The sequence below is a fragment of the Rasamsonia byssochlamydoides genome, assembly GCF_041956645.1.
Source record: "Rasamsonia byssochlamydoides strain NRRL 3658 unplaced genomic scaffold VTN77scaffold_32, whole genome shotgun sequence".
Lineage (NCBI taxonomy): Eukaryota > Fungi > Ascomycota > Eurotiomycetes > Eurotiales > Trichocomaceae > Rasamsonia > Rasamsonia byssochlamydoides.
In genome coordinates, this window is record NW_027192415.1 from 270889 (window position 1) to 293573 (window position 22685).

The 22685-nt window shown below is 49.4% G+C and overlaps 9 protein-coding genes across 9 annotated transcripts; 4 read left to right on the forward strand and 5 right to left on the reverse strand.

The window, feature by feature from the left end:
* Positions 1 to 200: 200 nt before the first annotated feature.
* On the reverse strand, positions 201 to 2015 carry VTN77DRAFT_4686 (uncharacterized protein; the record flags this gene model as incomplete). Its single annotated transcript, XM_069420772.1, has 2 exons — positions 201 to 1893; positions 1957 to 2015. The coding sequence occupies 2 exons, from the start codon at positions 2013 to 2015 to the stop codon at positions 201 to 203; spliced, it is 1752 nt and encodes a 583-aa protein (XP_069277648.1).
* A 1570-nt stretch (positions 2016 to 3585) lies between these two features.
* Positions 3586 to 4071, reverse strand: VTN77DRAFT_4687 (uncharacterized protein; the record flags this gene model as incomplete). Its single annotated transcript, XM_069420773.1, has 1 exon — positions 3586 to 4071. The coding sequence occupies one exon, from the start codon at positions 4069 to 4071 to the stop codon at positions 3586 to 3588; it is 486 nt and encodes a 161-aa protein (XP_069277649.1).
* Positions 4072 to 4841: 770 nt separating this feature from the next.
* Positions 4842 to 6673, reverse strand: VTN77DRAFT_4688 (uncharacterized protein; the record flags this gene model as incomplete). Its single annotated transcript, XM_069420774.1, has 6 exons — positions 4842 to 5155; positions 5222 to 5549; positions 5622 to 6093; positions 6149 to 6313; positions 6386 to 6419; positions 6478 to 6673. 6 exons carry the CDS (start codon positions 6671 to 6673, stop codon positions 4842 to 4844), a joined length of 1509 nt encoding a protein of 502 aa, XP_069277650.1.
* A 521-nt stretch (positions 6674 to 7194) lies between these two features.
* Positions 7195 to 7516, reverse strand: VTN77DRAFT_4689 (uncharacterized protein; the record flags this gene model as incomplete). The annotated part of the gene is made up of 2 exons (XM_069420775.1): positions 7195 to 7310; positions 7360 to 7516. 2 exons carry the CDS (start codon positions 7514 to 7516, stop codon positions 7195 to 7197), a joined length of 273 nt encoding a protein of 90 aa, XP_069277651.1.
* A 969-nt stretch (positions 7517 to 8485) lies between these two features.
* VTN77DRAFT_4690 (uncharacterized protein) lies at positions 8486 to 8947 on the forward strand (the record flags this gene model as incomplete). The annotated part of the gene is made up of 1 exon (XM_069420777.1): positions 8486 to 8947. The coding sequence occupies one exon, from the start codon at positions 8486 to 8488 to the stop codon at positions 8945 to 8947; it is 462 nt and encodes a 153-aa protein (XP_069277652.1).
* Positions 8948 to 10096: 1149 nt separating this feature from the next.
* On the forward strand, positions 10097 to 12312 carry VTN77DRAFT_4691 (uncharacterized protein; the record flags this gene model as incomplete). The annotated part of the gene is made up of 4 exons (XM_069420778.1): positions 10097 to 10132; positions 10201 to 10464; positions 10537 to 11733; positions 11794 to 12312. The coding sequence occupies 4 exons, from the start codon at positions 10097 to 10099 to the stop codon at positions 12310 to 12312; spliced, it is 2016 nt and encodes a 671-aa protein (XP_069277653.1).
* A 1732-nt stretch (positions 12313 to 14044) lies between these two features.
* On the forward strand, positions 14045 to 15890 carry VTN77DRAFT_4692 (uncharacterized protein; the record flags this gene model as incomplete). The annotated part of the gene is made up of 6 exons (XM_069420779.1): positions 14045 to 14659; positions 14713 to 14802; positions 14866 to 15031; positions 15092 to 15442; positions 15503 to 15639; positions 15696 to 15890. The coding sequence occupies 6 exons, from the start codon at positions 14045 to 14047 to the stop codon at positions 15888 to 15890; spliced, it is 1554 nt and encodes a 517-aa protein (XP_069277654.1).
* A 1038-nt stretch (positions 15891 to 16928) lies between these two features.
* On the reverse strand, positions 16929 to 18978 carry VTN77DRAFT_4693 (uncharacterized protein; the record flags this gene model as incomplete). Its single annotated transcript, XM_069420780.1, has 10 exons — positions 16929 to 17315; positions 17372 to 17501; positions 17552 to 17617; positions 17668 to 17722; positions 17778 to 17914; positions 17967 to 18138; positions 18190 to 18217; positions 18275 to 18450; positions 18779 to 18880; positions 18927 to 18978. The coding sequence occupies 10 exons, from the start codon at positions 18976 to 18978 to the stop codon at positions 16929 to 16931; spliced, it is 1305 nt and encodes a 434-aa protein (XP_069277655.1).
* Positions 18979 to 19473: 495 nt separating this feature from the next.
* Positions 19474 to 21447, forward strand: VTN77DRAFT_4694 (uncharacterized protein; the record flags this gene model as incomplete). Its single annotated transcript, XM_069420781.1, has 5 exons — positions 19474 to 19640; positions 19694 to 19910; positions 19967 to 20503; positions 20561 to 21164; positions 21242 to 21447. The coding sequence occupies 5 exons, from the start codon at positions 19474 to 19476 to the stop codon at positions 21445 to 21447; spliced, it is 1731 nt and encodes a 576-aa protein (XP_069277656.1).
* Between the last annotated feature and the right edge of the window lie 1238 nt (positions 21448 to 22685).

Here is a 22685-nt window from a genome sequence, read left to right on the forward strand (position 1 = left end):
TCTTCAGACGTAGGTACGGAGTACTATAAGGGACCTTGAATGTTTTCATTTTGACGTCGTTGTGCATGTATTTTGCGTAAAACAAATTGGTAATTCTGTAAGCATGTCGGATATTATCACGCGAAAAAGAAAAGGTAGCCAAACTGCAAAGAGTGCTGCGACTCCATCAAGGCAGAATCAAGAGTCGGTCCTCTCAAGCGCTATGTCCCTGATGAGAGTGCCACCTCGACACTCACACCGTAGTCCCCTGCTATCCGCTCAGCCCCAAGGCGGTCCTCAGCCTTGATCCAATTCTTGCGCTTTCCAATCTTCTCTATTCTCTCGACCGCATCCTGCAGAGAATCCCGAGTCACAGCCTGGCTCACCACTTCATTGACCGTGACCTTAAGACAGAGAGCATCTGTAGTTCCTTGCTTCTTCTTGAAAACTTGCTGCCAGCTGGCATGGAACTGGATGCGCCACTCGCGGTCTGAGATCCGACCGGCTGGATAGACATCCCCAATTAAAGTGGCCACGCGCCCGAGATATTGGCACCACCATGCCTCCTGCGGAGAGACGAATCGGCGCAGACGGGATTGAAATGATTGCTCGGCAGGTGCAAGATCTCCTGGCCATCTCTCAGAGAGGATCAGAGCTAAAAGGGCACGATCAGTGTGTGCAAGACTATTGGCTGACGCAAGGATGCCGGTAGTCGTGCTGTAGAGACCGGCAGCCGGACGGGTCTCCCTCGGGACAAAGGAATGGGCGAAGCAAAGGTTAGATAGAGCTAGAAGAAGGCCGGCAGTAAACGAGGACGGAACCTGACGCGATAATATGGGTGAGGATGTATCCGGGAGGGCGGATCTTAAGAGATCAAAGATTGATTTCGCCGATGGGGGTGCATACGGGGCTGTCGCCACCAGGAGAGGATCTTGCTTTCGGACATCAGTGCTTAATTTATCGTACAGGAAGCCTTCGCGGACGCCTCCTTGGCAGAACTGGATGGATTTGATGAAAGGAAGAGCCTCAGCTAGGACGTTGACAAGGAAGGCGACTGCAGGAACTTGCGAGGCCCGCCGTTTGGATACGCGAAAGATCTTTGTATCGGATTGGGAGACGGTGTCCATGACAGCCACGGTATCAATGAATTCAGCCCGGTCAGCCTTGAAACCGTTGATTATGGGAATCGGATACGGATTCAGCCTGGACTGGCTCATGAGCAGGTATCCCCATCCTCTAAACCCCCCACCGCAGAGATAGAGATCAAAACCACCGCGTGACTTGGCAGTCTTCTCGAGAGTTTCTGGTATGAGAAGGGATTGGTATGCGTTTTGGAAATTTGTTTTCATTTCTTGCTTCAGTTCCTTTTCAGCTTGTGGGCCTTTGCGGCGAGCCTCTTGCAGCCTTCTCGTCAGTGCAGCAGCCCCGTACGGAAAACTCATGGAGCCTTTAGGACTGATAGTGATAACGCCGTCTCTGGCGACCATCCAGGTGATCTGAGTGCTGCCTCCACCGAGGTCCATTACTAGGCCTTCAACGGAGGCAAAACTGCTGGCCACGCCTAACGCGCCGATGCGACCTTCGTCCTCTTTCGACAGCATGCGCGTTTCCCACCCAGTTTTCTGCTTGATAATGGAGATGAACTCGGCCGAATTTGGCGCTGTTCTTGTCGCCTCCGTCGCCAGGACGTGGATGTTTTGCGAGGGGACGCCAAAGTCTTCGCAGGTTGCTTTGAAACGAACCAGCCTGGTCACAACCTCTTCAATGACCGGAGGAGGGATGGGTCCACGTTGTCGATCCGCGGTGGAAAATTGTGCGTCATACAGCGATATCCCTGCCCGATCTTGGAAGATGGTGGGCATGATGCGCGTTGTTGGTTCGGAAAGATCCGAGATCGAGAATCGAATACCATTGCTGAATTCCGTAAGTTTAAATACGAAGATAGTACTTGAAAGTCTAATTGAATTTCAGGCTTACCTCCCCATATCCACCACAGCATGCAGATTATCTTTGTTGACAGCCTGCAATGAAGCCATGTCAAATCCACCAAAAAGAGCCAATTCTCGACTGAAGCTGAGATCCCAGAGAGCAATGATTTGAGAATCAGGTAATGTGAAATTAACACGGGAAGAAAGAGCCACAAGTCCAATGCTGGGATAATATGCCCTCAAGGGTATATCAACAGGCAGATGCTGCAAAACGAGATCGGAAATATGTGCTACTATAGTTCAAACATTAATTGTGCATGGTATGTGCAGAACATACAAATATGCACATAATTTATTGCCCTGCTGCTGACGAGCTTCCGCCAAAGAAGTAATTGATCTCAGGGTGGTGAGTGCGGATGTGGTATGACTGTTTTATTTGCACATGACCATGACGCATGCGGGTTACAAGACAAGAAGAAAAAGAGGAAAGAGCCACCTGCACTATTAATAAACTTTATCTCCAACAAGGTTAGTGGAGCCCGTTCCAGAATGCCACTGCAAGTAATCACTAGAACTTGATTGGGTCAATTAATAATAATCAAGATAGATAAAATATTTTACTTTGAAGGGGCATATTTTGTATGTATAGTGTTATGTACATTGTTAGGGACTTCAATTAAATTATGTACTGGACATACATATTTCCCCAGTTCCCTAGTTTGAGACGCGGAGAAGTATCGTATATCCGTGGGGGAAAAAAACCACGCACATACCCAGATTGATCAATTCGTGGCTAAACGAGAAACACATCTAGACTAGGTAGATCTCCAAAGTAATTACGAGCCTACAAATGGCATGAAATGATATATGAAGGCAGAATTGATTCTAGCATGCAACAATTCAAGCGTAGGAAGTATATTATCTACATAATCTATGTGTTCTACGTACCGACTAGGAGGATCATATCGCAGGATTCTCCTGAATCTCAAACATATCCGCTATCAGATTGGCAGAATAAGTCACTAACGTAATAGACTCCAGACCACGCTTAGGGCTGTGGAGACATTAGATAAGAACCTGGCCTTTGATATATTGATTTAATAAAATCTAAATCAACGAACACTGTCGAGGCTCATATGGAAATATAAGTGTCTCAGGTAAGGATTTACTGTTACTCTCTAAAACTTTACGTAGAATGTAGATGTCTGATTTCAATTCAAGTGCTAGCTACATATTAGCTCACACACATACATGTACTCTCACAGATAATGTACAGTACATGAAATGCACAGACCAATGTAGAGTACATCACTTGTCTACTCAGTCTGAGTGGGCAGCATCTCCCTAGGTGGGACCACAAGCGTCTAACGCTTGAAGCTTTTTACGATCTCATCCCACCCGATATGATCGCAACGTGGTATGGCTTTCGAGATACTGCTGTTCGCGTCACCCGTAACGAGAAGTCTGAAGTGCGGCCGACTCTGGACGATGTTTTATAACGTTTCAATGACTTCCTTCGTCTTGTCTCTCCATTCCGGAGTATCAAAATGGCGAGCTCCATCAACGATGCAGAAAAGGACTGTGTCTTTCCTTTGCTTGCGCTGCTCTTTGATGGCGCGGCGCAGCGCTAGCAGATGTGGGGTGCAATAAGCCTTTTCCCCTTCTTTTAACTTTTCTTTTAAGACGGAAGTGTCGATCTGATATTGCCCTCAGTCACAAGTTGGGCGAGAAGGGCTTTCACCAAGCCCTCGGGTCCTGCCATTAGATCGCCCGACTTTGTGTGCCTGCCGCAGGAATGGTAGAGTACTTGGTATCTTGTTATATTTTTATTCAGCGGCACCCAATCAGAGTGTATGATGCTGACGAGGTTCGAACATGCCAGAGCAGTCATCCTCTTGTCCTCGCATTGGCAATCAAGAAGAATCACGTCCCTCTCTCCTTTTTTAAGCCAGTCCACAATTGCGTCGTCCTTTAACAGAAGACCAACTCGGTCCTCCCATGGAGCATTAGGATCGCTCCCTTCACGTTCCGCAGCAGCCAGGTCTTGCTTGAGTTGAAGAAAGTTGTCATGCGTAATATCCAGCACGTTGAGGACCTCGAGGTTACTCGGATCAAGTTTGCTCCAGTCAGCAAGACCGTCCATTGTTCCAGGTGTTTCACTCATGTTTGCAGTCGTATTATCACCACTCTCCCGCAGATCGAGGGCCTTACCAATGATTTCAGTAGAAGCTTTCTGGTTTTGATCAAAAGTAGGATCGATGATAAGTATGGAAGAAAAATGTCCACAGTTGTCAGGAAGAGGGAAGAAGGAAGAAGGAAGGAAAGTGTCAAGCTGGGACTTTAAGAACAGTAAAATAACTCCTTGGACTCCATGACTCCCTTCTTCATGTGTCATATGGAGTCATCTAGTGACTCGCTCCTACCTGGAACTTCCACTGTCCCCTTGGGATTTCTTTTATTCCTTAGTACATCCGGTAAGTCGATTACTGAGTCAACAGCTTCATTCACAGGAGTTCAAGGCATGCAAATTTCCATGCGGAGGTTAGGAAGAATCATATCCTGTATCATCGTCAGCAGAGTTAAATGGATAAGAAATGACTGTTTTGTCACTCTGGGCAGTCACTTACCGACTAGCCTCTCTTCGGGATTTGTACAAGACGCTGATTGATTATCGACTTTCCGGGTGCGCTCCATACCTATATTCCTTACCATATTTCATGCCATATTCCTTACTGATATGTGTCATCCATCACTAATGGATATCACTTACTACTAATAATAACCCCTTGCCAATTTGTGACTGGTGAGCGGCAGGTTTCGTGATATGCTTACATGATGTTATGTTGGCAATGTTTAGGTAATTATCACAAAAATCATCTCCATTATAATAGAAAATCATATTTCCATCATAATAGCAAGGATTATCGCTGTCTCTCAAAGCACGTATCTGAAATCCGCCCCGTAGTTCTCCTCAGCAGTGGCGATTTGGCCTTTCTCATCCTCCCTCTGCGCGGCTCGAGTACCGTGGCGCTTGTCAAGACGCCGGTTCTCCCAGGCAAGCAAGGTGCGAAGACTGAGGGCCAAAAAAGTGGTGAAGAACATGAAGGCCGCACAGATGGACAGCCCCTTGACATAACGAGGGCTGTCTTTGTCAGGAAAGATATTCGTGCCCAGGAAGGGCCCACACTGTCCGATAACATTGAGGATAACCATAGCCATGCCTCGTCGCGTGTCGGAGCCTTGATTGTCTGTGGAAATTACTGTCAGATGAACTGTTGCCAAGGTAGCCCACTGAGATCCAGGCAGTAACTTACTGAGAACCCAGGGAAGGATATTGGCGATCGACGGAAATACGCCGCTGGCGGCGAGGAACACGCCAAAATAACGAACTCCAACGGAAGAACACGCGGCAAGAAGCACGTAGCCAATTGCCCCCACAAGGGAGAGGAAAGCAATCATCAAACCCCGCTGCTGCAATCGATCTGCGACCCACGTGGTGAAGATCGTCACCAGGAAGGAAAGGAAATATGGAGGCGCAGTGAGTCCTTGGGCATTGATGGCCGTGAAGCCCATGTCTTTCAGGATCGTCGGGAGAAAGACCGGCAGGGACGAGAAGCTGACATTGCAACTGAAGTACATAAGCTGTCACGGATAACCAGTATTAGTCTTGAACCCAAAGAAGCTGATACAACCATCTTGCCCTTCCCAACGTACCGCAGTGAACCAGGCTTTGGCATCCAGTAATGTCATGCCAATGTCCTTCCAAACGATCCCCCGACTCTGGTGCTCTTCTCCCGTTCGCCTCAAGCCCCTTGCCCGAGCCACTTCCTTCTCCTCCTCGGTCAGGAACTTCGCTTCAGCCGGAGAATCCGGGAGACCGAACCAAGCCAACGGGACAGCCAGAAGGGTTGGGAGTCCCTCGACCAGGAAGAGCAGGCGCCAGTTTGCCAGTTTCGAATGGCCCGATGTGATGCCGTAAGCCAACGCCCCTGCGAAGGTGTTTGCGAGCGGTGCCGCGGAAAGAAACAGACCGCAACGGAGACCGAGTTCACGGCGACGGTAGAAAAAGGACATGAGATAGGGTACACCTGGGCCGAAGCCAGCTTCGGCAGCACCCAAGAAGAAGCGCAGGACCATGAGGCCGCTCCAGCTCTGAACAGCCGCTTGACAGGTCGCCATGATTCCCCTGCAAAGGTTCAGCTGGGATGGTCACGGAAATTGACCTTCAAAGGAACACCAACCAGACGGCCACCGTTATGGCTGCCCATCTGTGTGGACGAAGAACCTTCCACATCAACGCCTGGAACTCAAAGACCGTGTAGGAGATGTAGAAGATCGTCAGGAGCCAGGCATAGCTGCTTCCATTCAGGCCCAAGTCTTTTTGCATTCCCGCGATTTCCGCATTTCTAGTTGAAGTCCTCAGTTAGATTGCCTTCTATCAACTATTGTCTTCTGAGGAGAAGGAGGGGGTGTCCTACCCGATATTACTTCGATCTAGGAAAGCCAGAAGATCTGGGATTGTCTCAGTAAGCTACTAACAGTCTCGAAGCTCATACAGGCACAAACTTACACAGAAAGGCTGTCACCACTGGGACTCGAGCATCAAGTTTCCTTACGACGCGTTTTTCGATGACGGGATCAATGGCAGGGATTTGGGCGATCGGCACGACCTTCTCCTCGTCTCCTTCCAAGCGCACCTCGGTCGGTTTCTCAACGTCAACCGCAGGCGCAATGTCTGCTGGCGCGGTTCCAGAAGAGAGCTCCATGTTTGGACGAGCCCACGTCTTCCTGACGGTCACCTAGTGTCAAATGGCTAGGATAGATGCAACAAAAAGAATTCTGCTCAAGGACTCTTGGTTCTGTTCGCAAAGCCCATCTACGTGAGGCGGGTTGAGGTGACTCAGAATGGAAGCTCAGATCGCCACATGAGGGGCAGCTTGAAAATCTTATATGTGTGGGCTAAGATCTGATGCAGGCATCAGCAGTGCATTGGGTAGCTACCTAGCTTCTCGTGGAAACAAAGTCCGGTACTCCGAAATCGTGGGGAAAGCAATCAGCAGCCAGGACACTCGGTGGAGGCCCGGAGGGGTGTAGCCCAGTCATTCTGAGGATTATTATTAGCTGTGAAGTTGACAAATTTTATTAATCACTTCACAAAGAAAGGCGACGAAGAGAGCTGAGGCACCCCGGCTGTGGAGCGGGCGTAGCGTGGAGAAGACCGGAATCGGTTAAGAATACTGCGGAGGAACTGTGGAGAAGCGCACGGCTGGGGCTTCTGCAGCCTAGTTCACAACGTCACCATGGTAAAGATCTTTGATCCGCTGCTTTTGTCGATCGTTTTCCCTCTCGAGAAGGTCGACGCTGGCATCGGTGCCGCATGGCGTGCATGGCTTTGGTGGCATGCTGCAACGCAAGATCCGACGATATCACTGGCGTAGGGATTTCTCCGTACGGAGGATAAGGAATGTCACATGAGCCGACTCAGTCGAGGTCAGAGCGCGCGGAGGGATTTGGTGGAGACCGATACCGGAGTCCTTGTACTCGCACACGATACTTGATTTAAGCTCCGTCTGTCGTTTGGCTTGCGGAACCCTTCCGAGATCGTCCATTTTAGGAAAGGGCCCAACAGGACCGCACCTACCTAACTAGGCAGGTGAAAAACTCAGCAACTCGCTCTTGCCTTGATAACTTGAGTGACTCGGCCTTAAGAGATCTTATCATCTACGATGCCATAACCATATGATATTAATCGATGTCTCCTTCAGCGGGCAAATAACTTTTACCGCCATCGGATCCCACGGTACAATATTTTGCAATCTAAGGCTTCTTCCCTTGATGATACTGATGCTGATACAGCCAATCATAGAATCAATCCGTCCCTGAACTGTTGTAACAAGATCTTTCTGTTATTGCTGACCGTCATCTCTAGCGCCTGGAGTCACTTGTCTTAGGGGGCTGTGTCAAGCATTTCGTTTTCCTGCCCGTCCACAAATAAAGTCGTCCACACTCCTGTTCCCCGTTTGTCGCACACATGTGCAGTTGTTGCAGCCAAGGAAGAAAGCACGACAATGCACCTAAGCAGGTTCATTTCAGACCAGTTGCATTAGCTTCCGTCATAACCACAAACAGTCGCCGCAGCAGCAATTGTCAAGGCCTCCGATCCACTTTCAGACTACATGCTGCCCAGATTCAAAGACCCAGAGAACGTCAACTCTGATCGCTGGTCAACCTTTTGTAAATGGAGTCTGCGATCTTCTATAGGAGAGACCGGTCGACTTGACAAAGACAAGCAGAGAGATGAGCCGGATTACGAGAGCGGCCCAAAGATAGTTCCTGGAAACTAGTGATAATTGTGCGATTATGTGTAAATCAGCGTCCAAGAAATTCAAACGTGATGTTTCCAGCTGATTAAGGCGATCAGGCAGTAAATGCATGGGTGCTGCCTGTTTTTGCAGTGGTACCATGGATGATAATGACGAACTTTCTTCCTTCACGGCCACCTCGGAACTGCCTTGGTCCTGAGTCCCTTCTCTGCACAGACCAGAAAATAGAAGACTCCTAGTCGATATACTTCGCAGATGTCCCTGCTTCAGCTACCCTTACGCGTGAATACGCCTCGGAAGAGATCACCTCGAGGCGAAGAAGTTCTCCGGGTGAAGGTCCAAGAGAACATAGAGAGTCTTTTGGAGGTTGTCAAGCAGCATAAAGCTTCTCAATTCGAAGATCAAGAGCTTGCCGACCTTAATATTCAATTGGCAGAGTTCACCTTCGATAAGAATGATGATCCTGATTTTGAATGTTTCTTTGCACCTTCGCCACTCAAGGAGCTGAAGGATCATGAGGTAGAGAACGAAAAACTGGATGATGACAGCGGTCTGCGAGACTTCACCCCTCGTGAATTCGATCGCTCCGCTCGGCCTTGCCGGCGAGCGGAGGCCATATTGTCTTATCTCGAGAATCATTATTTCCACATTCCCCGAGCCGGCTATGGTTCTTACGGGACGTTGAGCGACCAGACCAAATGGGATCCGCTCTGGTGAGTAATCTGATTACGGTTGCAGCAACGCCTGAAGCCCATAATCTCTACCAGCATACCTCATCCTCTCATTGACGACGATGCGGGCTTGTCCATTTCACATATCGAGAGCAGTTGGTGGCAGACGATGACGGTTCTCAGCTTTGACGATGTATCCTACCCACATCTCATGGTTATTATCATTCACAATCATAATGGCGATGCAAGGCTTCTGCGGGGCGAGCTGACCACTATCCTCACCCTCATCGCACGACGGATGAAAGAGGAAAATTATGAAAATCAGTCCATCGTTCCTGTAAGGTTCCCATGTTGCCTCGAATTATCAGATCAGCGATCTATCTATTTCTGATATGATCCCTATTATCAAGGTTCTGATGTTCTCCCTTATGGGCCCATCACATGGAAGGATGCTTCATGCGTACTCTAATGGCGAGCATCTCATTATTCACAAGACACCACTGTATCGCTTCTGGAAACACCACGATGAAGAACATGATCTCTTTTTACGTTTTTTAACAAGTGTGCCAGTTGAGGTCATTGATGTCACGGGCCCCTAGAGTTTATTTTGCTAATCTTCTTTTCGATGGCAATCCATTGCTTGAGAAGTCCCTCAACTCGACCACTTGAGAAGATATGAGTATATCCGGTCATAATAATAAAAGTTAAAACAATATTTCAAGCAGTAATCTACGCGTTTTGTTCGTGTAGAGCCCTGGGAAGATGAATTTATTCCCAACGCATTTTTGATTCAAATAGACACCCGCAGATTGCATCCATTTTGGATTATCTATGGGAATGTCGTGGATCTCAAGACCAGCAAGCAGGAGCAAATAAAAAGAAAACGAGGATTAATGAGAGGATAAGGTTGGTGGCGATAAGATCAAATCCGTGCCTTATTTCTGCCTGAGGCATAAATGCGCTTTTGGTTGCTGCCGTCTGCCGGAACGCCATCTTGACTGCTCGACTTCAATCTCTAAATCCGCGTCGCGTCTAGAAAGCACATAGCTTGTCTTCTGCGGTTGCCAACTTATCACCGCACCATCCATCGTGCATGCACTCCTCTCGAAACACTCCTGAACAGCCGGATTGATTGCGACAACATCGGTGGGATTTTTACGATTCTCGCGAGCGAAACACGCTCAATCTCTCCAAGATGAATGACCCTGCGAGTGGGCTTCCGGCGCAGCTGGTATGCCTTCGATTTTTCCCCCCTTCAACGTCCGAAAATTGCAACTAACTTGGCATGATGTCCTCCAGCTGCCGCACATGCACCTGGTGTCGCGATCGCGCTATCCGGTGATGAATGCGCTGCCCACAGAAACGGTGGTCGACTACCTCATCTCTGCTCCCAAGGTCGTACGGGAGCTGCAACCGATGCACTGGACCTTTCTGGATGGACCGCCTGATGGAACTACGTTGCTGACATGGCAGCCGCTGAATCATCTGGGCACGAATTTTGCCAGCGATGGATATGTCTGGGCAGATGCCGAACAGGCCTTCACATTCGAGGCCAGAGGCTACGTACGTGTTACCGAGCGCGATAGGCGGCGCTGTCGACTATAGTGAAGGATATGCTGACTTCTATTCTACTAGACGGTCGAAATGTGGATTCAGCGAAGCGGTTACCATCCTCCCAACGAGACGATCGCGACCCATTCTCGCCGCCGCTATCGCCTGCTCCCTCCCAAAGTTCCTAACCCAAACCTGGCACCGCCGGATCCATCGCTGTGGATTGTCCATTATTCGCGAGCTCCCCAGAGCGACCATATCCCAGCCAACCGGATTCCGATTACGCCGCCAATACAGGCAATGCTAGCTCAGCGGCGGTTCTTGCAAAGTCAAGGCCAGTTAGTTCGGAAGGAATTCATGCTGCATGACCGCAACAACTGGCCCACGATCAGTTTCCCGCCTCAGATGGGGCCGCAGGGATTTGCGCAACCGCCCAACGTCTATCCGAATGCGATACCGGGCCGGCAACCGCAAGGAGCTTTCTATCCGCCACATCAGGGGGCCGGAGTACCCGGCGGCATGGGACCAACGCCAACCAAAGCGCCCCGAGGCCATCGCGGCTCGACGGGTGCGATGGCAGCCGCTACGGCGGACTTCTCTTTGGAGGATGAGGAGATCTCCGGCGATATGCTGGACCTTCTCAGCCCTCGAGAAATCAGCAAAATGCGATACCAGCAACACCACGAGTGGATGGAGGAAGTGTTTGCGTCACCGTATACCATCAAGCAGATTACGCCCGTCGACCTCGGTCTGGGTCGCAAAGGCGAGCTTGAGTCCTTGACCGCAGGCTTCTTTGAAGCTCCCGTCAGTGCTACTCCCGGGAAAGACCCCAAAGATAGCGGGGTTGCCCTGCAGGCGGGAAAGATGGAGCCTGACAAAGCGGAAGAGTTTGCAGATCGGGTCGCCAAAAGGGTGGCCGACATGACGGCAGAGATCGAGAAACTGAAAAAACGACACGCTCGGAGGATGGAGAAGATCGGACGGTTGTCGGTTCTCAAGGAGGCCGAGATGAAACTGCGCGATGCAGCGGCCAATCCTTCCGAGACGGGTTCTGAAATCTGGAGGCTGGAAGGCCGCATTGACCTTCCCAGCGAGGAAGAGACATCAACCGCTGACTATACCGTGCGGACGCCTAAATACAAAGTGGACGACGTCGTCAAAGAGCTGGAAAATTCATATGGAAGGTCGATCGTACCGGAACCGAACATCTCCTGTGTTGAGAAGGGTGGGTTGCTGGAGCGGATCGAGCCTGAGCCAGCACCTCCAGCAGAAAGCAATGACGTACGTGGACTAGAGGGCGATATTATCATGGACCACACTGACAGCCATCTTCTGGATCAGTTTGGCTCTCCACCGACGTCGACTCCCGGACAGGGTCCTCCCTCGACCGCGGCGGCCGCAACAGCTGGGTCTGCTGTGACTACCGCTGGACAAACGGCGACAAGTGGCCCAGGTGGTTCCTCAGTTCCCCAATTAGATGGCGACGTCGAGATGGGCGGCGCAGCATCCAATGAGCCGACGCAGAGTAACACCGCCCATGGCGAAACCGGCGACTGGGTCATGGTCGACAAGAAGGACCACAGTACCGCCGGCGCAGGAGACAAGCCCACCGTCGATACTCCGAGCAGCGGAGCTCCAGGCCTGACGCCTGGTGCAGCCACCTCGGGCCTCGAGACGAGCAACTTCGACGACGCGACCAACTATACGAACATGGATTCGGCGGGCGACGCGCTCGCCGCGTATGGGGAGCAGCACGATCTGGATCTGCCGGATCTCGAGAACTCTGCGTTTGGGGATGCCTTTCACGCGAGTGACAACGAGGGCGGCCATCATCACCCGGAGGAGGATGAGATGTCATAGAGGCCAGAAACGAAGGTCTAATTCGTTTTCGCTGTGTATCAAAACAATATCGTTTTTTTTTTCCTCCTTCCATTCCTGGGTTATTATAGGAGATTCATCCACCTAACTAGAATTTGATGTATTCCTTTTTTTTTGTTTGTTGTATTGTATTGTAGGCAGGCAGGCGTGCTGGATTAGGTAGGAACCTAGGTAGGTAGGCAGGTAGTTAGTTCAAAGGACCAGGCTTTGAATTTGACCTTTTTTACTTCTGTATCATTTTTACTAACTGCTTTGCTTTGCTTGGACTGTTGCAGTTAGTCTGTCAACTAGATGCAGTCTACAATATATCAAGAGTAAAATTTGGGATCCCCTGGCAAGTACCTTCTAATTAATGCTTTAGCGCAGTATCTAGTTAATTCAATAATACGCTCATTACATATACTTGACCTGAGGAATGAGAAGAGCTTAAAGATCAGATCAGATAAGATAAGATCCGTGGCTAGGACCATCGAGGCAGAAGAGCTCTACTAGAGGCAGAAATACAATAAAGTTGGAAAGACACTTTCAAGGGTAACTCAAGGGATGCTTTTTTTTTTGTTGTGAAACCAAGGCAGAGGCATGTAAGGAGGGAATATTTTGATAATGTGCCTGCCTATGGACAAGGTTAATTATTAAAGCAGATCAACTAACTATATGGAGTAGTACTATTAGGGCTATCTAAGGTGGAACCGTTCAGAGACTACGGAGTACAATAAAACAGAGATTACCTAGAATCCACCCATTCCTAAAGATGTGTTCACTAAACATCTATACATTGCAGAAGCATTCTAGGGCTTAAGGCAGAGAGCTTCACTCTAAAAATAGTATTAAGTACTTGAGAATAGTAGCTCTATTTTTTTTCCCCCTAATGTACTGTACATACATCCAGAATCCTCCTAATGTTCTCTTCTCTATGGCGCTCTCCTCTTCCACTCCTTGCCATCTGCCATCATGCAACCTAACTTTTGCGCAGCCATTGAGGCTTTGCAGGATCATCAACGGCAGCCTTCGCGTAGTTTTAAAAAAGCGGCAAAGCACTGAACCGGGATGAATTTAGGGTTCATTACTTCGGGACCGCTAAAACATGCCAAGTCTGAATTGAATTGATTTGTATGCAAAGAAAGAAACCCGCGTATAAATGTTTTTCCACCGATGTTCCCTCTCTATATCCTCATTTGTCGAATGTTTCAGCTTTCATAGGTATGGATTGGAAACCAAAGGAGTCATTTTTCGCTATTTTCCTAGGCAGCTTACATACGTCTCCTTTTCCTGTTCCAGTTTCGTAAGGGCGTGGATTGCCATTATGTTAACCCCACTTTTAGAATTTTCCTGAGTGATATCGAGGCGATTGATCAATCTTGGCAATCGTGCCAAAGCTATGCTCCCAGTCATGCCGCGTCATCATCACTCTACAAGATATGTATCTAGCATATCGAACTCAGTTTATTGTTCATCTAACTAATTTTTCAGCCACTGTCTGCCATACCGTAAACCGGACATTGACCGGACTACAGATTATTAAGGATGGCGGAGTCCTATAAGTTATACAGCTGGCAGGCCGTTCAGGCTTTTTACATAATACCAGCTTGCTCTCCTTTCTCTTGCTATTTCACCTCACACACTCGTTCATCGCGCGCAGAGTAACCTTGTCTGTCTCTCAATCATCCTCATCATGCGTATACTTGCCACACTTTTGCTGCCCCTGACAGCATCCATGGTCTCGGCCATTCCAACTCCGACTCCAACCACCTCGGACTCGTCTATGCCCTCCGTCACGCTGGACTACTGTACTGTTGTTGCCGCTGCTGGCAACGACTCCCTTGGTTACTACAAATACCAGAACATCCGCTTTGCTGCTGTTCCGACTGGTGACCTCCGCTGGGCCAAGCCCCAGTGGCCCCCGGTCGAAACTGAGGTCAACAATGGCTCCTTGGCTGATGCGGATGTTGACTGCGCCTCTACAGAAGACTGCCTCTACATGGACATTTGGGCGCCTGCCAACAGCACGGGCAAGAAACTCCCCGTCATGGTGTGGACGTATGGCGGCGGATTTACCGGTGGCAGCAAGTCGCAAAACACACCCGAGGGCCTCTTCAACCTGACCAAGGACTTCATTTTTGTGGCGTACAACTACCGACTGGGCATCACCGGGTTGGCTAACAGCCCTACCGTGCTGCATGAGGGTGGCACCACCAACACGGCGCTTTGGGACGTTCAGCACGCCTTCCAATGGACGAAGAAGTACATCAGTGCCTTTGGCGGTGATCCGGATCAGATTACTGCGGTGGGATTTTCTGCGGGCGGTTCTCAGGTTCTGTTCCAGTTGACTGTAAGCTCACAACCATTTTGATTGACAAGACACTATTTTGTTGACCTTTCTAGCGCTTTGCCGGTCATGCCGAGCAGCTCTTCAACCGCGCCTACGTCATGTCGCCAGGGTTTGTTCCTGGGGCTGGCCACCACCATGCTGAGGTGAGCTCATTTCCTCTCCTGCCTTCATCAAGTGCGCTCTGGATCTCACGTGTGATGTTCCAGATGTTCTGGCAGAACGTCTCGTCAGCTGTTGGTTGCGATGGCGGACATTTGGACTGCATGCGTAGCGTTGACTTCGACACGCTCACGAGCGCTGCCAATGCCGTTCAAGAAAACTACACCTACCAATTCCAGCCTCGCGTTGACGGCGATTTCGTGGCGGACACCTGTAAGTTGATATTTTTTTGAACGCATCTTCTTCTGGCCGCTACTAACTAAATGTTGACAGATGAAGCCCAGCTCTACCAGAAACGCTTCAACTTCAGCGGTCCCTTAGTGATCAGCCATGAGCAACACGAGGCCAACAGCCAAGCATGGTCAGGGGTCAACACTACCGAAGACGTGTCTACATACCTGCGAATCTTTTTCCCCGCTATCACCGATGACGTTGTGGAAGAGATCTTGTCGCTGTACCCCGAGTCGGACTACTCGAGTCCCGGGCTTCGCTTTTCCGACATGAAGCAGTCGCTCGACTTGACTGCGCACAACCTGGCACTGACCAACGCTCTCAACAACCAGACGTGGAATGCCATGGTGGCGTTGGGTGAGGCCACCCACGGGACGGATCAGAGTTACTACTGTAGGTCCCCCTCGACAAGCTTGTACTTGCACTCTTGGCTGATTTATACAATAAATTCAGGGTACAGCACCTACACGCTTTCCTCCTCGAGTAGTTCGACGAGCAACTCTTCTACAGTTCCTGGTGGTGCCCCGGCCAGCGCCTCGAACTCAACCGGCCCCGCTGGCGGCAGCTCTTCAGTCAATTCGACAATTGCTGTACGTCACCATTAACACTATTTTTCTACATGAAGCTCACTGACACGCATTTACAGATTCAGATGCAGAAGTATCTGCTCTCTTTCGTTCTAACCGGCAACCCAAACACCATGTGGGCGGAGGACAAGCTCTACTGGCCCCAGTACGGCAACTCGAGTACCCAGCTTGTGTTCAACACCACCTTCTACCTTGGGACGGATGACCTGGCGAATGCGAAGAGCCTGTACTGGAACAAGGCGCTTTGGTACTGAACAATTGGACGGGTCGAACATCACTTGCATGAAAAAAGGGCATCGTCCAGAAGCTGATGAGATGTGACGTGTGCGCCTTGCCTTCACTTTCGTTCATTATATATCCATACACATTTATAACAAAGGCTACATGGAGAATTCCATCTGCACCACAGATGCTTTCCCCTCCCATTCATATGAATTCCTGACCACTAGACTGTGTTGACAGCGATTGTCCTAGTGACAGACCCGACCAGGTGGTCAGTTCATTTGTCTCATATCATTAGTCATGAGATGCTGACTGACAAAATTCATCTCCTCGCTTAAGTTGACCCTGAGGAGAAGAAATCAAATTCTTTTGGCACTTGCCATCATATACATACAGCCTTAAGAAGGGATATGTACATACTAAGAGTAAACAATCAGGTGTATCTTATCTCTGTAGTATGAGTATGTAGTGTTCTATCTATCTCTATCTAGCTTTCGTTGTCCTGTCCTGTCCTGTCCTGTCCATCTCCATTCGTGAGTCTATCTATCTATTATCATGTATATTAATAATAACGAAGTCCTATATTATACTATAAAAAAAACTATAAATACAAAACCCATTAAATACATTGTAACAAAGAAAACTGTACTGTATGAATAGTTCTAATAGTTCTGATTCTGACATTTCCAAAAAAAAAAAAAGCGATTTCAAGGCAATTTCACAATTTCACGTCGAATCGATTGAATGAGTTCAGAAGTGTTGTTTTTTCTCCTTTTTTTTTCTTATTTTTTTTTCTTTTCTTGTTAGGTCCTGGTCCCGGTCCTGGCCCTTGTCCCTGTCCTTGTCGTCTCTGAATAAAAACCAACAAATCAACCAATTGTCCCGTCCCTAGAAATCTCATGTCGAATCGAATAAATCAAATGAAAGAATCCAGAAATGTTTTTTGTGGGTCCTTGCTGAAAATCAAATCGAATCAACGGTCCCACCCCTATGTACCCCACTTCTCTTAATTTGTACAGGTACAGTTGAACGAAGAACGAATTGAACGAACGAACAAATGTCGCAGCAGGCTACACATCATATTCATCTCTTCTAGACGGCGTAACCTCATACGTTGTCGTCACGTGGATGCCGTCAGTCAGCATTCCCTCGCCGAAGGACGACTTGCCGCCGTTGCTGACGTCCACGCCCACCGAGACGTCATTCCTGTAGGTGTCGAAGTCCTTGACGATCATCTCCTCGCTGCTATTCTCAGTTTGGACCCGTTTCGTGCTCTTGTTGCTGAGGAACCCGCCCTGGGACCGCTCGAGCTGGCTGGAGAGCTGGTATGAGTTGTTGCCGTAGGCGTATTGGTTGCTCATCTTGTTGGAGGAGCCGTTCTTGGAGGATCGGAGCCAGCGAGAGGCGCTGAAGAGCGGTTTGATGCAGGAGGCGTTGACGGCGACGATTCCGACGAACTAGTAGAATATGGGTTAGCAACGTAAGTAAACGAGGAGGGATGGGACTGGCTTACGGTCTCGCGAATCGCCCAAATCGTACTCGTGTTGATACCGTTGATGTCCTTCAGAGAAAGGAGGCATCGCAGCAGAGTGGCAGTCATGATGAAGATACCGGAGCAAAGCAAGAGGCCAATGAGAAGTTTTCTTGAGATGTCAGCATCCACCAGCCAGAGGAGACAAACTTGGGAGCCTACCGTCGCAGCGGGATTTTGACTTTCCACAATAGTGGTATCGGGATGCAGAGGATCATAAAGTCGGTGCTTCGATATGTCAGAAAAAAAAACCTTGACATCAGGCGTCTGGTTCTCACCTCATGTTTGTCGTCACGATTGCCAGGTAGTTGGGAATGTCCTTTGAACAATTATCTAGTCGCGAATCAGAACAGTCTTCTGCTTCATAAGAGTCGAGCGCAAAACTTACCACCTGGATAGGGGTATACCTGCCAGTTCTTGTGGACGGGCGTGCAATGGCCATAAATCACCGCAATCACCGCGATGTAGGCCAAGACGCAAAGCACTGCCGTGATTTTGACAGCTTTTTGCTGCGCGAGACCCAGGCTGACAACACATCATTTAGCAAGGCTTAGCAACAGAGCAAGCATCTACATACGTGATTCGGTTGTAGAAAAAGAGCATGCAGGCTTTCAAACACCAAATCAAGGTGACATAGCAGGTCCACCCGGCGAGCAGACATTTGGACCCAATCTCGTAGCGTCGAATCTGCTCTTTGGACAGAGTGGCGCCGATGTTGTCGTAGATACCGATGTTGGTACCGTATTGACCTGGCGGTGAGAATTAGTGTTGTCCCATCACAGCAGACGCGGAATTCTTACCGATCAATTCCAGCATGGACAGCTCAGCCTGGAATTTTTCATCGGTCAGTCCGGTGGAAATCATCTGGAAGGATGGCAGACTTACCGTCCAGAAAATCAGCACGCCAATGGTGAAATAGTCATCTCCCTGCCATTTGAAGCCGACCACCTTCCATCGCGCGAAGATCCGAAGAAAAAGAATGATGACCCCGATGGCATATTCGGTCCACGCTTCCGTCTGGAAGGGCGTCGTCATTGTTGCTTCATCCAGTCGCCCGCAAACTGAGGATGAGGGTTAGAATGATTTTTCTTTGAGGACCCAGAGCCGGTCTGCCGAAAGGATATCTAGACTTGATAAGCCTTGAATATGGTAAAAGGGGGGGGCACCCCAGACGGTAGCTCCCCTGGAATCCTCATACACAGCACAATAGCATTGTGCAGTCTCAGCTGGCATAGAATCGGTGTGGATAAGCTTTGTTCATGTGGAGCTGACAGCCGTTGTTCCTTTTTTTCCCCCCGGTCTAGTACCGTGGTCCTCCGATCGCTGATTTGTGTTCTCCCCGTTAGATTTACTTAGATCTACTTAGATCATACGCCGGCGCCGTCGTACGTGGGCTGCTGCAGAAAATGCCCAAAGCGGTAAGATCAGCTGCGTCGGGAGACCTGGGCCAATTTGCCGGGGAAGCTTCTTTTGCCTGACCCTGGTCGCGACCTGGCCATCTGCACGACACCGGCTCTGCACATCATGCGCATCATACCAGCGGGTGGAAGAGCTGCTAGGGAGTCCAGGCATAGCGTGGCCTCATGCATCTCGGAGGGTATCTGTTGCTGTGCACGTTACAGGCCATTCACTTCCACGTTCACACTACTCCAGGAAAAGATTAACGTTTCGAATGCTGCCCTATCCCTTCCAAATATGGCAGCGCCGTTAAACTTAAGGATGCATTGGCGTCTGAGAACGTCTCCACCAGCTAAGCTCTGCATGACAGTCTCCTTGGAGATCTCTCATTTATTTGACCTGATATTGCCTGACAACGACCGGCCCCACTGGCCAATTACGAGGCCAGACACCATGAACTTTGTCGCGACATAATTCCGCTCTTGGCTCCAGTAGGACAGAGGAAAACAACGGCAGGTAGACCGCTTGTCGCGGATTCAGATCCGTCATGGTTCTGGTGCGAGGGATATAAATAAAGCTGAGCGCCTGGGAGATTCTGCCTCTGTCTCTCCAGTACCGACATACCCTTGTCTACCCTTGTCTCACCGTTAAACCGCTAAACTTTATTTTGCAGTGCAAAATCAACCATGGCTTCCACTACTCGCCAGCCTGAGTACGACTACATCATCTGCGGTGGTGGTACTTCAGGATGTGTCGTCGCCGGTCGACTGGCTGAAGATCCCAACGTCAAAATCCTGGTGATTGAAGCGGGCCCTCACAATGAGAATCTCGAGAATGTGCATATGGTTGGAGGGTAAGTGCTGTCCTGTCCTGACCATGCTCTACACAGCTGACTTATTTCTCCAGCTGGTCCCAACTGTTCGACAAGGAGACGGACTGGAACATCGTCAGTGTGCCGAAGCCCAGCGTGAACAACCGCCAGGTCAAGCTCAGCCGTGGTCGCTATCTCGGCGGCTGCAGTGGTTGCAACGGCACGCTCTGCATTCGCGGCACCAAGCAGGATTATGACGACTGGGGCCTTGAGGGCTGGAGTGGTGAAGAGTTCTTCAAGTATATGAAGAAGGTATGTGCTGAGCCAGAGTCATCTCCTGACAAGGGCCTGGTAATAACTGGAAGTAGGCGGAGAACTTCCACACCAAGCCATGGTTCAAAGCTGCAGAGGACGCCCACGGTTACGATGGCCCCTTGAACACCGAACCCCATGATCTGGCCCCGATTGGGCACCTCCTCATGGAGTCGTTCATCTCTCAGGGTCTTCCTCTGGACCATGACATGTTCTCCACGGGCGAAAACCCCCATGGATGCGGACATGTCCCCCGAACGGTGTACAAGGGGCTGCGCACAACAGCAGCCGATTACATCACCAAAGAAAACCAACGAAACAACATCACTCTCATGGTCAACACGACGGTCGACAAGGTCCTCATCGAGAAGGTCGACGGGGAGCTGAAGGCGGTCGGAGCCGCTGTGGTGGACGCTGATGGAAAGACACATGAGGTGTACGCGAAGAAGGAGGTCATCGTCAGCGGAGGTGCATACTGCAGTCCCAACATTCTGAACCGATCCGGTATCGGTGCCAAAGAGGAGCTGGAGAAGCACGGCATCACGACTCTGGTTGACTTGCCGGGTGTTGGAAAGAACCTGATGGACCACTTGGTAAGCCCAACGGATACTGATAGTACTACAAGTGCTGACAATCATCGTCTCTTGTAGATCGTCTTTGCTTTCTATGAGACTGACAAACCGGGTCTGACAAACGACTACCTCGTCTACCACGATGACAACTTCCAAAAGACGTACGCCCTGTGGAAGGAGAAGAAGACTGGATTCTTGTCCACCTTCCCATTCGGACCGTTCGCCTTTGCTCGTCTCGATGAGCGTCTGAAGGACTCTGAACTGTGGAACAACGCTCCTCGCGAGCCGGGTCGTGACCCCATGGGCCTGACCCCGAAGCAGCCCAACATCGAGTTCTTCACAACCGAGTTGTATGGAGGACCGAAGCAATTCGACCAGTTCCCTGTTAACCACCAACACGCATTCTCCATGATCTCGGAGCTGTTCGGCCCCAGGTCTCGGGGAACTGTGACGCTGAAGTCGAAGGATCCGTTGGAGAAGCCGGTCGTGGACACCAACTACCTTGCTGATCCATTGGACCTGGAAGTCCTTGCGGAGGCCTGCCGATTCGGTAACGAAATCGTCATGCAAGGAAAGGGAACCAAGGACATCGTCAAGGGATCCTGGCCACCACACCTGAACCACCACAAGTACACGACTAGAGAAGAATGGAAGGAATACGTGAAGGAGAACGCTACGACTTGTAAGTTCGGATGCAACATGTGGTGTTGTCAATCATTTGCAAGAGATATCTTCGCGCTAATCAGACTCTCTTTTTAGGCTACCACGCTGCCGGCACCTGCAAGATGGGCAAGGCGGATGACCCTACGAGTGTTGTCGATGAGAAGCTGCGCGTCAAGGGTGTGAAGAACCTTCGTGTCGCTGACTGCAGTATCATGCCGATCCTCCACAGCGGACACACTCAGATGCCGGCGTACGGCATTGGCGAGAAGTGCGCCGATTTGATCAAGGAGACCTGGAACTGAGCGAGATCCATCCATTCGAGAAAGATGGCGTGACCATCAGTTAGTTTCTTGATGAATTGCTGAGGAGGCAGAAGCAAACAGTATTCTCTGTAGAATAGAGATGTAGATATGAGAATTGACGTTAGACAATCAAGAGATTGCAAGTTTTACATTATACGATTCATATCTGGATAAAGCTCTGGAGAGCTCCCAAAAAATAGTACTCTTACTAAGGACTCTTACTAGGTAGGTTGCTGCTTATAGCAGTGCCTACAGTAGTCAAACATAAAAGGTATGAGTATGACAAAGGCATATGGACAGCTCAATCCTCACTCAGGTTTTAGGTACTACGGAGTACGTGGATAGGTTAGATTTTTTACTTACTTAACCAGTTAACTCCCTTCCTCTATCACCTAGGTATAAACAAAATAGGGGCCAAAAAAAAAAACACAAAAGGATGATGATTATTAGTAATTATAATTACTATAGCAGTGATAACGGGATCCCGACTTAGATCCCGAAATTCTCCGTATATACCCTGTAATTGTTATAGAGTTCTTAGATGTAGCCTTTTAGGAAAGGGCCTCCAATTCCATTTAGAGGATATACTCCGTAGATAGACTATAATAACCGGTGTTAAATCCTAAGGTGGTATAGTGGTATAGTATACTAATCTACAATACAGTAGAGGTGTAGAACCCTAAACATAGCAATAAGGAAATAATACCCTTGTATGCAGGCTTAGCCAGTTGAAGATACTAGGCAGGAAGAATGAAGCAGACTAACTACTAGATAGCCCAGGAACCAGCTGCCTACGGAGTAGTAAAGATATTAAAGTAAGAGGAACGTATAAGGCTATGAGGCTGCGAGGCTGTCCAGATCTTACCAGTGTGATTATGTGATATCTAAGTGCTTATTTTATTTATCAGCCACGTGTTCCCGAATGCAATAGCAATCTGGGTGGCCTGATCAGCATCCTGGCTGGCTAGCTCTGATCAGCACGGGCGCTAGAAAATCATTCCAGGCCCAGCATAGCTGCATATAGGGGATGCCGATGTGGATGCGGGATCTACAGTACGGAGTACTCCGTACTCCGTACATACTCCGTGCTCCGTACGGAGGTGGGCATCAAAAAGATTCGCACACACTAAATATTAGTTGTATATTGTCTGTAACAGTAACTAACGTAATCGGACACCGAGCTGCCACGGACACCGAGCTGCCACGTCATCCACCACCACCCCCTAATCAAATTCGAT